This window comes from Meles meles, chromosome 6 (genome assembly GCF_922984935.1).
Source record: "Meles meles chromosome 6, mMelMel3.1 paternal haplotype, whole genome shotgun sequence".
NCBI classification, from domain to species: domain Eukaryota; kingdom Metazoa; phylum Chordata; class Mammalia; order Carnivora; family Mustelidae; genus Meles; species Meles meles.
The window spans coordinates 48,311,183-48,327,285 of record NC_060071.1 but is presented as its reverse complement, the minus strand read 5'-3'; the positions used below and the strand labels follow the sequence as shown (position 1 = coordinate 48,327,285).

Genomic DNA, 16,103 nt, shown 5'->3' with positions numbered 1-16,103 from the left:
CCGCAGCTCTAGGCCCTGAGATGCTCTCACCTCCCACTCTAGCTCTGGGTGCTGTCTGTGGTTTCTCAGCAAGTGGAGGTTTTCGTCTCTGCCACTAATGGTCCCCAGGGTGCTCACCCAACGTGCTGCCCTGTGTTCCAGCTTCTGCTCCTGCTCCCCAACTGGGCCACATGCTGTGCACGTCTGGGGAGAGACTACCTCACAGAGGTCAGAGAAGTTCACATGCCTACAAAAGTCAGGTGGGCAACGTGTCCTTAACAGGTCTATTGCGTGGCTTCCTTTGGTCTTTTAAAAGAATAATTTAGTTCATTATTATCTAGGCTCCTCCTGTCCATCCCTGCCTAGAACATGTGCGACATGGTGTGGCAGACAAGCTGAGTCAAGCAGATCGGGTTCAGGTCTTCCTTCTGAGCGGGGGGGGGGGGGGGGGGGGGGGGGGGGGGGGAATGGGACGGAGAAGGAGGGGGACGTGGAGGTGGTGATGAGCCTGAGCAAGCTGCTTCAGGTCTCAAAGCCTCAGTCTTTTAATGCAGAGAGTGATGCCCATCTGGAAGTTCCTGACGCTAGATTAGAGATGTTTCAAGTGGTGGGTATTATGGAGGGCATGTATTGCATGGAGCACTGGGTGTGGTGTATAAACAATGAATGCTGGAACACTAAAAAGAAATAAAATAAGATGGAAAAAAAAAAAGATGTTTCAAAGCTCAAAGGCACATAGTAGGCCTTTAACACATGACATCTCTTGTCGTCAGGCTCCAAGGTGGGAAGAGATTACCCTGCCCCCACACAGGTTCCTGCCTCCCAGGTGCCTTATCATGATTTCTGGTGAGGCTGCCCGGAGACTTGCTGGTTGGGCCCCTGTGGTCACCACCGCTGCCACTCAAAATGGAAGAGGAAGAAGCTGAGAGCTCTGAAGCTAGGAGGGGGCAGTCATTTGGAAACAATGGTTACATCCCTGGAGGGAAAGGTGTCCTAACTCAGATGGGACAGTGGTTTTTCTGGACCCAAAGTGCATCCCACGGAGGCTGAGCAGCTGGCTCCCTCCAGGCAGCCTGGAGGCTGAGGGGTGTTTTCGGCTCCCGAGGTCTGGTCATCCCAGCCAGAGGGGCATTCCCATAACAGACAAGGGCAAAGGGGAGGAATCCTGTCTAGGGCAAGCATGGGGCAGGTGGTGATTATCCCCCAGCCTGCAGGCACCCCCTCCTTAAGCACCATTCCTGCCAAACCCAAATCAGGTTAATTTCTGGATCTCTTCAAAAACCCCAAGGTCTGGGCCGACAAGTTCATAAAACAGTAATTGCCAGAGCTGAATGGCAGCCGTTGCCCCCTTAAGCTGCCTTTGTGGGTGAACATGGAGATGGGTAGGAACAACACAGTCCATGATCTTAAGGAGTTCCGAGCCCCAGAGGCTAATGAGAACATCTCAGATTGATTAGATCTCAAATCTATTGCACAAGGGAGTGAGAAAGAGCAGAGGTTTAAGAGGATGACAACGGGCTACAAAGGAGGTAGAGCTGCCCTTCCAGTCTGGGGGTAGAGTGGCAAGTGCGTCAAGGAAAGCTTCCTGGAGAGTGTACATATAAAGTAGGTCTTCGAAGGATGCGCTGAGTTGTTTTCCCAAAATGAGAACACTTGAATTTTTATGATTATAAAAATAATACATAGAAATTCCAAGCAACACAAAATGGTATCAAAATTTTAAATAATGCAAAATTCCATCCCGCTAGGCAACTGTAGGTAACCGTTCAATCAACATCCTTCTCAAATACATATAATTCTGTATAAAGGTAGATGATACTATACATGTAATTCTGTAACTTACTTTTTTCACTTAAAAATGTTCTTCTTGCCAATGGATATAGCTATGTATCATCTCCAATGACTATATAATATCCAAATGTACCATAATTCAGTTAATCCCTTCCTGCTGTACATTTAGATTGATTTCGGTTTTTACAACCGTAAATAATGCTAAGATGGGCACCTTCACACAGTCACCTTCACGGACTTGGTTTCTAGATGTGTCTATGGGAATCCCCCATGAATGTTCTGACACATTCGCCCGTGCCCTCCATCTCTACCTAATTATACTCCCATTCAGACGGGTGTAATTCTGAGACTGAAGAGAGGGATGGGAGCGGAGACAGGGGGCATCCGGTACAAAGCCCACTATGAATAAAAGGCTCCTGGGGCTGCACGGAAGTGCCAAAGGAAAGGGCTTGTTTGGAGGCAGTTTCTGTGAGGTGCTGGTATTGTTGTGAAGCACTAGGAGATAAACAGGAAAGGTGAGCGGTGGCCTCTCACGGAAGGCTGCGAATGCCAGGTGGGAGAACCTGCAGTTGGAGATGATTCAACATTTAGCTATTTGGCACCTATTTTGAGCCCAAATCTTTGCTGGGGACCATGGAATTACAAGGACTTACACTTCGGAGAGCTGACTATTTGGCAGAGAAAGCCATCATCAACCACACATCCGGTGTCATAAGACGCTGGCAGATGACGTCCACACCACCCCCCCAGCCAGAAGACAGGGGTGAGTGGCTCTTACCCGTTTCTAAGGCTCAGCTCAAGCGCAACTCTCTCCAAGTGCGGAGCAGAAAATCGGAGCCAGTGTCTCCAAAGATAAAGCGTTCGGTTTAAGCGCGTGCCAATTGCAGCTAAGGTCTGCTCTTCCTTGCTGTGGGAGGGATCATCATCTTTCTCTTCCCTCCTGTTTCCCTAGGCTGCTGTGGGGAAATCCCACCACCTTGGGCCTGATGCCCCTCACAAGCCACGGTTTCCACTCCCATGTGGGCTCCCAGCATGTTCAGCAATGGACACTCATTCCATCACCGCGCTCTCTCCTCAACCAGTTCCCAGTCCCACCTTTAGCAGATTTTATCATCATCTCCCTGTTTTTCAACTTTGAGCTGCAAAGGGATTCTTTATGTTCTTTAGGGTTCCCAGCTACAGATGCACTCAGGATGCAAGTCTATTTAATCTTTTTAAAATTTTAAGTAGACTCCATGTCCAACGTGGGGCTTGAACTCACAACCCTAAGGATCGCACACTCCACCAGCTGAGCCAGCCAGGGGCCCCAGAATGCAAGTCTTCTGGAAAGAGCTCAAAGTTACAAATATCTATGTGTGACACTATCACTCCTACTTCTCACTTATTCTGTCACTATTCATATTGAATGTTGGGGTCCCTCTAGCTCAAAGTCCTCATCCTCGAGACTCTGGAGCCCAGAGATTCTTAGGGGGAATATAACACAAGGAGAAATGGGGGAAATGTAGACTTACCTCCACACTTCTCTAAACCACTTGACTCAAGTAGGAAAACAAAATATCCCTATTTGAGAATGCTGTAATTATCAGGCAGATAATAATCAGGCAGGTAAATATTCAGAGATATTTACTCTCTGGCCCACTTTATCTTTCTTCCCCATACCTCCTCGCCTCCTTGAATGGCAGTGAGGCTCCCTACTTTGTGCATTTTCTCCCAGATATGGCTTTGATGGTGATTCCCTTTCTCTCTTCTGAATTTATTAACATGCTACGTGTGACCCACTTTTAAATTAAGGCTCCTTTCATGCCCTCTCTCCCCCAACTCTCAGCATGGGCCTCCCTTCCCTTTCGGAGGAGCCTCTTACACTATAGGACATGGTCAGCACCTACTGTCCTCTTTGTTCTGCTCCCATCTGTTCCAAACCTACTTGGCCTCCTGTGTTACCTGTGTCAAGAAGGGCTTTACCGTACTCCCAAATCCCAGCCAGAAACCTGCAGGTCTGGCTAGTAGTGCCCTCCCTCAGGCCTCTCATCATCTCAGTGACCGGATGCTGGGTCCATGTCCACCTCCTGAGCCTCTCCCCAGAGCTCTAAGACCATTCCTTCTGCCCTCCTCAGCAATCTGCTTGGTTGGGATGAACCTGGCTGCTCCCCCTTGCTTCCAGCCTCACACCTTCTAATGTGACCATGTTATCTGTTATTTCCTGCTTAAGTCCCTTCTGTGGCTCCCCACATTTCAGGATAACATTCCAAGCACCTCGCAAGTCGTACTCGCAAGTCATACCAAGTAGTGCAGTCTGCTTCCTGCTCATCACTCTCTGCAGACTGCCCATGGACTTGACTCTGGCCATGCTGAGCCACTTGCATTTCCCTAGATGTACCTACTTTCCACTGTCAGGAGACAGGGAGGCAGAATGGTCCCAGCAGAAGGGGCAAACACCTTCTCACCCTTAAGACACAGTTCAAGCATCCTCTTCTCTACAGATTTCTTCTTCCTGACTCCCCAGATAGAATGATTCCTTTTGTACAGTTGTACTCGCTTTTGGGCTCAGTACGCCTAACCTGCCTTTGCAATTTCCATGTCTGCAAGCTCTACACAGAAATGCAGGGGCCCTGTTGGCCTTGGATGCCAGAGGCTGATGAGGAAGTTCTGAAATCAGAGAATCTATCCCAAGGAAATGATAAAAATAAACTTCATCAAGATTATCATTGGATCATTGGATAACAAAGCAAGGAAAGTTTTAAAATTAAGTTTCTTTAGAAGAGACTTAACAAACACAGAAAAGGGAGACTAGGATAAACCCAAATGGGGCTAGACTGGAAGTATCCCTGAGAATTCATGATTTCTAGTATCTAATTCTTTATGCCATCTCTCTCTCTCTCTCTCTCACTATTGCTATACATCTTTATCCTTCCTTATTTTCTTGCTCTGGCCACCGAGGGCCTAGAAGCAATGACACTGCAGGAGCAATGAGCACTCTTAGCGCCCAGACCTTGGTTTCTAAATATAAGCCTCCATCAAAAGAAATCAAGACTCCATGGAGAAATGGCTGATTCCAGGGCTCGGGCAAGGAAGATACAAGAGAAGCCGAAACATTTTATGACTCCAGAAAATAACAGAAGTGTTCAAAAATGAAGGAGACAGGTTAAAAAGGCACAGGACCCTCCCAGAAATCAGGGATGATTTGAGAATCAAAGTAAATCAAAGCAATGGCTTGCAACCCTGAGAAAAATAGGAATCCAGTCATCCATAATGATAAACACATAGATGATTAAGTCGGGAGAAAGGATGCTTTTCTTTAGTAGAGTGTCAATCAGGAAATTCAGATTATGGACTTAGAAAAGCACAACTGGGGTGCTTGGGTGGCTCAGGTCATGATCTCAGGGTCCTGGATGGAGCCCCGCATCAGGCTCTCTGCTCAGCGGGGAGCCTGCTTCGACCCCCCCCCCCCGCCTACTTGTGATCTCTCTCTGTCAAATAAATAAAATCTTTTTTAAAAATTAAAAAAAAAAAAAAGAAAAGCACAGAGGACAAGGAACAAAATATTTATAGGATCTCAAAGTATCTCCTCACAAATTCCTTGTTAATTACAAAAGGGAAAATAGTAACCAAGGGATCAGAGTTACTTCAGCTCAACGGGACATCATATGCCAACTTAAAATTCACTGAGGATGCATCACTGCTGTGATGTTCCTGCCTGACTGCAAAACCCTAATCCAGTCCTATGGAGCCATGAGGGCAATCCAAACTGAGGAATACACTACAAATACCTGGCCTATCTTCTTCACAAATGCCAAGGTAAGGAAAAGCAATGACTCAAAGGCTGTGAAGTTCTTCTGGGTTGAGAGAGACACGTGTAATCATGTGTTACAACTAAATGTAATACACGATCCTGCACCAGGAAAAAGGGCATCACTATAAAGGACATTACCGGGACAAGTGACAAAATTTAAATATGGACCATGGCTTATATCACAGTATTATTTCAGTGTTCAACTTCCCGATTTGGATAACTGCACTTATGACTTTAAGTTCTGAGAGAGCATCCTTGTTCTTAAGGAAATACATACTAAAGATTTAAGGGTAAAGGGGCAGAATGTCTGCAACTTACTCTCAAATGCTTCAGAAAATACAATACATAAATACAGATAATCTAAGTCATACAGTAAATAAGGTAAAATGTAAAGACTCAGTAAATTTGGGTAAAGAATATATGGCAGTTCTTTGTGATAGCCTATAACTTTCCTGTAAGACTGAAATTCTATTAAAACTTAAAAGTTTACCAAACAACTAAGAATCCAACAATAAGGGATGAGTCAGAATTATGGTACAGTCGCTCTGTGGAAGCCTCAAAACTACTTAAAGTTTGTGAAGATATATAACAATATAGAAGAAGTGCTTATAAAATATACAGTGCCGAGTGATAAAAGCGGGATACAAAATATTTTGTTTATATTATTACAACTAGGCAAAAACAAACACATAAGAAAAAATGGCAGGATAAAATCAAGGGTGGTAATGAGGATACTGGGGGGTAGGAAGAGATTGACTGACTTTTTCCAAAAAAATTAACGAGTTGAAAAAGATACTTGCCAGTACCGCACCCCACCCCTCACCCCCGTATCCCCTGCTTCCCAGCCTGTTGTACTGGAAATCATTGGTATTGACTGCATTCTCTTGCCTCAGGCTGGCCCTCCCCAAACCTTGAGCACCCACCAAAGAGAACTAACAGAGCAAGTGTGGAGCGCCCTCAGAAACGGGCATCTCTGGGGCTGGGGCTGCGGCCCGGGAGTGGCGAGGTTACACAGCAGGCAGTCCGCCAACCCTGCCCCGCAGAGCAGCTCCACGGTCTACTCTGAGCAGCCAGTTTAAGCAGCTGTGGACACAGCTGAGGGGAAGCCCAGCAACAGTGCAGTGGAGACTCGAGCCCCCCCCCGCCCCCGGCCAGGCCGGGACAGAGACCCCTTTGAATGAATGGCCTTGGCCTGTGTGGACAACACTCAGCCTCTTGTTGGCACGCTCCCTCCTGAAACAGGCAGTAAAGCTTCTTGGAACCTCAAAAAATTTAGGAACTCTTGGATCATCTTATCTACAGAGGCAGAATGTCTGGCTCTGTCATCAGTGGAGATAAAGTGTTAAGTCCTTATCACCCCTTTACACTTTTCACATGAATCCGTCTACTGAAGATGTGGCAAAAAGTTTAGAACGCAAGACTGCTATCAAAGTGCAAGATTCAGAAAGCCCTGGGCAGCTAAGGGAAACAGCAGGAATAAAAGACAGTCGGCCTCCTCTGTAGGAGAACAATTTTGCCTCTCTTACTGTGAGAAAGGTCTTTAAAATTCCTTCCTTAAAAAATAGGAATAAGAATTAAACAGATTAAGAGACCCTCAGAGCAGGTACCTGAGGTAGGTAGAAAAAAAAAAAAGAAATCCTAGCCCCATAGGGACGCATCAGCAAAAGCTTGTAAACTCCTATGGAGAGAAACTTACTCTATACCTGGGTAACTTCTTGGTTCGGAGCATTCCGGACCTGCTTCCCAATTGCTCCCCCGCCTAAAGTAAAAAGCACCACCATTGTGAGTCATGTAATCTGATTTTAAAATATTTTATTACATAATCTTTTCATGGCACCATCAGGAGTAACAGAAAACGTTATTCCCAGTTCCTAACCACATCCTGAAAAATATACATTTGTATTTATATATTTATATCAATAATCCACCCCATCCCCTAACTCCACCACCTAGTGTGGGTCTTCTGCTTAAAGCAAGAAACTATTCTCTCAGGTAAGAAAATATATATGGAAGCTAAATGAAGTAACGGTTAGAATGGGGACAGGTTGGTCGTGGGGGCAGGGAGGAAAGGGTCAAGTCCAGGCTAGGCAGGATGCATCACTGGAGTCCAGCAGAGGTGGAGGACAGTGTATAAAAAGGCAGCGTCAGGCAGGTGGGTTCTGATGTCCTTGGTCCATTAGGAGATGGCCTTTGCCTCAGGAAGGAAGGCTTCCCAGTACTTTGCCAGCTGCAAAGAAGTGGGGACAGTAAACAAGTGCCCCCACCTAGTGGTGGTGGCAGAGCCAGAGGCTGAGCCTGGGAGGGGAGCAAGCACAGTGCCACGGCACTCCCCCAGACACGTGAGCCACCTAAAGGGAGGCTGGAGCTCAGGCCAAGTGGGGGAGATGGCTAGGCTGAGTGGATCCTGGGCCAGACTGGCCAGCAAGCCACACTGCCCTTACCTGTCTCTGGACTGAGAGGAAGCATCAAGTGCAAGGGAAATCACTAAAGTCGTGGTTCTGCCCTGGAGGAAGTACCCCTGCGGGGGCCACAGCTTTGCCCAGCTCAGTTAGCTCCTTACAATGGGGCCCACTGTCCGCCACACAGACTGGGGCCTCAGCCTTCAGAGGGTTAGGTGGGGGGAGCCTGGGTGGCTCAATGGGTTAAAGCCTCTGCCTTTGGCCCAGATCATGATACCAGGGTCCTGGGATCAAGCCCCGCATCGTGCTCTCTGCTCCGCGGGGAGCCTGCTTCCCCTCCTCTCTCTCTGCCTGCCTCTCTGCCTTCTTGTGATCTGTCAAATGAATAAATAAAATCTTAAAAAAAAAAAAAAAAGAGGGTTAGGTGGTACCATGGGGTTATAGGGAGAGTTGAGGTTTGTCTTTAAAAACTAACTTCTTGTGGATTTGGGCAATCCTGCTTAGCAAAAGACCCTGTTAGATGCTCCACATTAGAGCAACAGGGCCAGCCCATCCCATCCTGTGACCAAAGCCCACAGTAGGCAGCTGGCCTCTGGAGCAGGCAGAGGAGCCCAGTCGTGCATAACGTACATACCTGCTGCTGTGAGGACAGGAGTGTCTCAAGGTACTTGATCACATGGTTTTTGAAGTCCTTGGATTTCTCTTTCTACAGAAGACAGGATTCTAGAGTGATCATCCAGACAGTTGCTCCTACCCGTCTGGATGGTGGTGTGTAATGCTGACCAAGGCCAAACACAGCCCCGGAAACTAGAGCCAGCAGCTGGAACAGCTAAAATTTCCAGTCACACAGCTTCTGCTGAGGCCTTGCAAAGTTTTCTTCATGGTGGGTGGGGGGGGGGGGTTGTGGGATGAAGGAAGACAGGAGCAAGGAAAGGGGACCAAAGGACACAGGACGACTGCAAGCTTTGTTTTGCGTCTAACTGCTCTGGTCCAATGACAAAGGCCAGCTACTTTGCCTCAGAACACACATGTAAATACACACACACACACACACACAGGCCACATCTGTTCACAAGTACCAAGTCACCAGCACTTCCATCTATCTCCCTACTCGACAGACGTGAACAAAAGCAACACTACCACTAAAATCAGGCACTGCACACGTGTGAAGAAACAGGATGTTCTATCTCACCTCAAACCGTATCACTTCTTTTCGGACCACAGTTGAAATCCTTTCAAAGTCCCTTTCATACTGAGTCACACGAGACTCCCACTGGGAAGAAAGGGGAAAGGAAGGGTCACTCAGTATTATGGTACCATTACTGAATCTTTACCCCTGGATAACAATTCTACATATGAGACCTGAATTGGTCATTATGTCTTTCCGTCCCTCTGGGTAAGATTAGAAACCATATGGGATTCAGTGTGTAAGGCCATCTGGCTGGAAAAGAGGAACTGTGTGCGCCAGGCCAGGCCTGATCTCTAAGGAAGCTCTGACGCTCCATAGCCTCTGGCTCAGGCACCCACTGAATTTCATTCTCGCCACCAGAGGGGCATATCTGAATCACCTTGGAGTTCTCTGAAGACCCACCCAAGATCCCTCCCTCGGAGATTCTGACTTGACCAGCAGGGGTGGAATGGCACAGGAGCAAGCTGGGACTCCTCTGAGGCTTCCCCAGCAGCCACCGCCTTTAGACTCAAACAGCTCCCTTGCCTGCTGCGGGGGTTCAAGCATCTGGGTGGGATGGGACCTGGGCTCCTTCAGGAGTCAGTCGAATACCCGCACTGGGCTGCCTTGGGGGGCCTCACCTCTAAGATCTCGTCCTTGGCCTGTTGCAGTTTGTCAGGCTTGTTGGCCCAAAGCAGCCGAGCCTCAGCCTCCCGCTTCTTCTGCAGCATAGCTTGAGCATCCTGCCAGCGCTGCCAGGTCTTCATGCGCTGGTCGAAGGCAGCCTGTGGGGCGGGGGGTTGGGGGAGAGCACAACCAGCCCTGCAGGAGCGCCACCGGCTCTGCCCGGGGTGGGGGTGGGGGGGCAGCTGGGCTAGAGAAGGACGGAGCAAGGGCAGGTTCTGCAGCCACATGTCAGTGCCCAGCTGGAAGCCTAATATCAAAATGCACAAGCTTGGCTAAGACTCCTCTCCAGCCTCCGGGAGGCCATGCTGCTTCATGCGACTTCCCAGGCTGGATGGCTGGGAGCACAGCAGGTGGCCTGATGCCAATGCCCAGTACTATGGCTTCTGAACTGCTTCCCTCAGATTAGTCCATGGGTCTCCACACCCTTCCTGAGCTCCTGCTATGTGCCAGGAACTAAGAAGACAGTGGGTAATGAAACACATGGTTCTGCTTTGAATGGAGCTTATAATCTAACAGAAAAGGCTAACATTATATTAATAATTACCAATAAATAATTACATGTATGCAGAGTACAGACAAAAAAAGCAGGGGACCTATAACCAAATGACAGAACTGGAGACTTAGCTTAGCCTGGAAGATACACCAGGCAAGGCCAATCTAAGGAAGCAGTCTTTAAATTAACACCAAATAGTATATGCGGTTAGCTTAACAGATCTTTAAATAAATAATTGCAGCTACCATGGGACACATGGCTTCCATCTCATCTACATATTCAACTGTGGAAGGCTATCAAGGCTCACAAGAAGCTCCCCAAGGTCCACTTGCTGGTTTGCCCTCCTTCCAGTTCCTTGATCGCATTTCCAGAGGAGAGCTGTTGGCCTAACCATGCCATCCACCACCCCCACTGGCTCAGTAAGACTTCAAGAGGTGGCCTGTTGAGAGATCTGAACCCGGGGCCAGATTTCCAGCCCTGTTCCATTTGATCTCCTTTGCTGCAGAAGTCTCCTGGATGTTTTCTAGGTCTCCTTAGTGCAGGCCTTTACCAAAGTTTGAACCCTAGGGAGTGAAAATGCCACCACATTCACCATTTCCACCACTGACTGTCACATGTGCTCACTTGAAATTTCCTAGCAGCTCAATGTCAAAGGACAGGTAAAGGTAACTTTGTATCCACAAAAGAGTCAAGCGTAACCTTCTGGGTTAAGAGGGGTACAGCTCCAGGTTCAGGGAAAAGCAGAAAAGAAATATTTGCTCATCGCCTCAATCCTACTGCCTACCCTCATGGGCAGGTGAACGGTCTCTGAGAGAAGCCTAGCTCGCAGTTCTGCACGCAGCCATGCTGCCCCAGCCCCTGCCCAGAGTTCTAGGCTGGGCCTCTCCCATCGCTGTCCACAGAGGCTCAACCAGCCTGGGGGCGGGGGGTGGGGAGGATGGTCACATCCCAGAGCTGTGCTCTCCTGAGACTCCAAACAATGCCCCCCTCTGAAAACTTCCCCAGAGAGGGTGCTTCCCTGAGGTGGCGCTCCAGTTTTTGTAGTCGGACCAGTTCTACGAATTCCAAAGCAGGTTATTTTTCCAGCCTCTTATCAGTCTGGAGTTAGCAGCAAACCAGACAGCTGAGGGGGAGGACAATGAGCAACCTCACAGGCCACATTGAGCAACATTACCACGGAGGAAATGAGAGCCCTGGGAGCAGCTCGGTTCTTGACAACACAGGAGCTCCCTGGTGGGGGAATGCTGGAGATGGGGAGTGAAGGTGGCCCTGTTCCAACTCAGAGGTCCATCCTGGTCCCAAACTGGTTCAGAGGCAGACCCAGGCCTTAAAAGGCAGGTGCCAGGATCCCTCTTGGCTCTTTCCTCTATCACAGGGGGCCATGCGAGAGTGAATACCACAGCCCAGTAAAGCTTCCTTGGCCACTCTAAAAGGTCTTGGAAAACCAGACTGCCTTGGTTACCAGGAGAAGAGCTGAGGTACTTGACCTGAGAGGCAGGCCGCGGTGTTGTTACCAGTGTGGGCAGCACAGCACACAAAGGACTCTGGTGACAAGCTCTCTCAGCCCCCTGGCCACACTCCCCCATGCAATGCCAAGCCAGTTCCGTGTAGTTACCTGACTGCCCACATTAGAGAGACAAGTGGAAGCCAGCAAGAGCTCTTACCGGGGCAAAGCTGCTGCTTACTGTTAAGGAGGCAAAGACCAAAGACTAAGGAAGTCACTGCTCCACGAGGCCAAGACAGCAGGTCTATAATAAGCCTTGTTTGAAGAAAGGAGCACTGTCCAGCTTCAACAATAAGGAGGGGCCTACTTGGAAATTCAAGAGTAGTCTCTTCTCCAAATATTTTAGTATTTTAAAAACTGGCTGTAGGCCTCAAAATGACTCTGTGATAACTAGCTAACAGTTAAATGGATTTTTTGGTTCAAAAGATACCTTCTCGGGGTGCCTGGGTGGCTCAGTAGGTTAAAGCCTCTGCCTTTCGCTCAGGTCATGATCCCAGGGTCCTGGGATCGAGCCCCGCATCGGGCTCTCTGCTTGGCAGGGAGCCTGCTTCCTCCTCTCTCTCTCTCTGCCTGCCTCTCTCCCTACTTGTGATCTCTCTGTCAAATAAATAAATAAAATCTTTAAAAAAAAAAAAAAGATACCTTCTCTCCTGAGAGAATAAAGCTACACCTATTTTCAGCTATAATGGATGGAAATGTCTTGGGAAGGGGAAAAGCAAAAGAAAGACAACTTAAATCTATGGAAGCAGGGAGAAAGAGGAAAGGAAAAAGAAGCTTACGCGGACAATGGCCAGGAGACGAATGTAGTCACTCAGGAGCTCAGCAAGGAGGAAGAAGTCATTGTTGGCCTGTTCCTGGTGGAGCTGCTCAATTTTTTCTTCCACCTCAGCCAGCTGGGACAGTGCCCGTGACAATGCTGTGTTGTCCTCAGAGCTCCCAAGCATGGCTAGACTCTTTGCAAACTGGGCTGTGTTCAGCGCTAGCTCTGGAAGAAGACAGCAGAGGCCTCTGATCTCACAAGGAAAAGGGAGAAGTCAGCTGGCACTGCATGGCATGCCTCAGCAAAGTTGCCTCTGCATATCTAACAATGGGGGGCTCTGTGACCCAGTCACTTACACCCCGGCCACTTGGACTTAATAGAGTGAGTGGAGTGCAGTGTGGTCACACGAGCAGGGAGAGGCACCTGCTGGCCTAAGTTTCACTAGGTTGAGGCCTACCTGGAAGAAGCAACTCCAGTATTGCTGGAGAAGTAGGGGCAGTTAATACAAATAGGCCAAAGGGATGATCCTAATTTTCATGTTAAAGCTCACTGTTAGCAGTCTGTTTGCAAGAGAGAGAGTGAATGTATGTGCACACTCCATAGTCTTGTATGTTCTAGAGCAGGACAAACATTTTTTGTGAAGGCCCTGAGGACTGAAGCTTCGTGGACCACATACAGTCTCACTTACTCTATTTTTTTACTCTTCTCTTTAAAAATGTAAAAACCATTCCCACCTTGTAGCAATAGGCTGAGAGCCAGAAGTGGCCCATGGGTTAGGCCCTATTTTGCCAATCCTTACATTATCTTCATTCTAACAGTTTTCTGCCTGTTTTGATTTCTGATTATTACCATGTTTAAGGCAGAGAAGGAACGCATTCAAATGTGGCAAATTTTAGTAGCTCTTAGGCAAAAGTTAGGAGACATACATGGTTTCCATGAATTTACATACTGCCCATCTGATCGTGTAGCTGAAGTGGGTGACATCACTTTGGATAAAAACCACCAATTCAAATCATACCAACTGAAGTCCATGAGTGTGGGCTGGCTTCCCTGTATCCTTCCCAGCTAGAAAGTACAATGATCAGAGTGGCTGAGGTGGGAGGTGCAGGGCATACCTTTTTGATGAGAACATCAAGGACTTGGTGGGCTGAGAATTTCCACTTGAATGGCTGATAGACTTGGGGACAGGATGTCCTCCCATCTCCAGCTCACTAGCAAACATCAATTTCCCCCAGCTCCAAGTGCATTTCCGAGGTTGTTACCTTTCCTATGGTTGACTAGAGTTTCTACAACAGCATGCAGTTTCCGTAAGCGCTGCTCTTCACACTCTACTTCCTGGAGCTTCTCCTCAAACCACTGAAACACAAAAGCCCAGATCTTTAATGGAGGGGACTCATATAGGCATCCAGCATGGTATTTCCTTAGCAGTTTTTTGTTTTTTTTTTTAAAGGGACTGAATTCTCTTAAAAAGAAAGTCTCTGAGAAATTCAGGACTCCTCAGGGCTTCTGACCCATAAGACTGAGGGAGCAGGGGAAGCTGAGAGACACAGGGCTACTCACAATGTCTGATTCATTCATCTTGATGGTCATTTTACTGACGGCATCTGTGGCTTTGTTGAACATCTTGAGGATACCAGCGCCACTCAATGTCTGGGTACCCACGGCGCGTGGCAGCTACAAGACCAAGAAGGCGGGATGGCATGTTATCTGCTGCTCCTATTTTAGGTTCAGAAGAATTAGTATCCATCAGATGGTATGCCCAAAACTTGCTAAACAAATTATTTGAGCTGTAGATTGCTGTTTTCAAAAGCAGTTACACATATCTGTAACTAGTACATACAGAAAGAAAAAAAATCAAAGGACTATGTTAAGCAGAATTAGCAAAATTTTCAGCTTTTGATATAGTGTGCAGAAAGAAATGAGAGTAGGATTGTTACGTGGCCAGGTGACCTCGTGTTGAGACTGTCTGTCATCCTAGGCATGAACCGCTTAAATTTCAAACACGCTTTTGTTAAAAGATCCTTTGGGTTAGCATACTCTGCACACAGCTGGATATAAGGTCTTGAGAAGCTTTGAAGCTGTCCTGTGATTCCATTTGGATTTTCCTTAGTGAACAAAGGTCTAAGGACAGGAGCATTATTTGTTCAGATTGAGGTTACTTTTAGGGATGATCTTGTTAAGCCAAGCATGCCAAACATTTAGAAACAACTTGGTTGGTTCAGTCCTACCACTACTTTCCCAAGGTATGGAATGGATGCTAAAGAATCTATAGTAATTATAGTACACTATGCTGAAAAATTAATTATAGGGCAGTAGTTTTCAACTTGGGGCAATTTTGCCCTCTAGGGGACATCTGGCCATGGCTGGACATAATTCTAGCTGTTCAGACTGGGCAGGGGTAATACTGGCATTTACTGGATAGAAGCCAGGGATGCCGCTAACCCTACAATGCACAGGACAGCTCTCTAGAGCAAAGAATGATCCAGCCCGAAGTGTCAAAAGTGATGTTGGAGACAAACATGTTTCAGGGATATGAAGTGGGGATGAGGGACTAAAAAAGAAAAATGGATATAGGAATCCCAGAGGAATGAAAAGACTTTTTTTTTTTTTTTAAAGATTTTACTTATTTATTTCACAGAGAGAGAGAGATAGATCACAAGTACGCAGAGCAGCAGGTGGAGAGAGAAAGGGGAAAGCAGGCTCCCCACTGAGCAGAGAGCCTGATATGGGACTTGAACCCAGGACCCTGAGATCATGACCTGAGCTGAAGGCAGAGGCCCAACCCACTGAGCCACCCAGGCACCCCAAAAAATTTCTGCATTAAGTAAAGAAATTGTAATTAAAAAGTTTCATTTTAGGGGGAAAAAACCCATATTAGTACCATTTTCTTCATGACAGTAATGCATACTATATGCAAATAAAAATTTAAAATAACAAATAAATAAAACCTTTAAAAGTAATAACAAAATGAAAAAATAAATACAAAATGATAGCCCTACCATTTCCTTTCTTCTAGTTTTTTTCATATGAGATACAACACTATTTTAATCCAGTATTTCTAGAGATCCTTAATGACTAACATGTTCCTACAGCTCTATATACATGCTGTTTCAAGTTTCACTTTTCATAAATTTTTATTTTTATTATTTTAAAGTAAGCTCTAAACCCAACATGGGGCTCAAACCCATGATCCTGAGATCAAGAGTTACATGCTCTACCAACTAAGCCAGCCAGGCACCCCATGTAATTCTTTTAATGTATATTTCCAATGAATATATACATAAACACTTCTGTGTATTTTCTGTTCAGAATTATTCTGTTAAGAATAAAGTATTTGTTGCATTGTATATTTCACTTACTTCTTCAACTGTTAGTAACTGGACCATCTCCAGTTTTTCACAATCAGGAACAGCCTACGCATAGCCTGTAAAAAGGACGGTCTACTTGAATCAACACTTTTGCTACGTGGCAGTTCTGTGGTGTGTGGTAACCAGTTTTGAACCAATGCCCCTCAACTCCTGCTATAAAACAA

General features: G+C 46.9%; 1 protein-coding gene across 1 annotated transcript in view; it reads right to left on the bottom strand.

Annotated features, from left to right (window-relative positions):
- Positions 1-7,355: 7,355 nt before the first annotated feature.
- The window catches only part of SNX1 (sorting nexin 1), a 34,094-nt gene continuing 25,346 nt past the window's right edge, over positions 7,356-16,103 (bottom strand). Inside the window, exons 9-15 of the mRNA XM_046009691.1 lie at positions 14,132-14,245; positions 13,834-13,927; positions 12,591-12,796; positions 9,769-9,912; positions 9,152-9,232; positions 8,594-8,665; positions 7,356-7,787 (exon numbers count right to left, since the gene is read on the bottom strand). Of these exons, the coding sequence (XP_045865647.1) occupies positions 7,737-7,787; positions 8,594-8,665; positions 9,152-9,232; positions 9,769-9,912; positions 12,591-12,796; positions 13,834-13,927; positions 14,132-14,245 (762 nt within the window). The 3' untranslated portion in view covers positions 7,356-7,736. The remainder of the gene's footprint in view (positions 7,788-8,593; positions 8,666-9,151; positions 9,233-9,768; positions 9,913-12,590; positions 12,797-13,833; positions 13,928-14,131; positions 14,246-16,103) is intronic.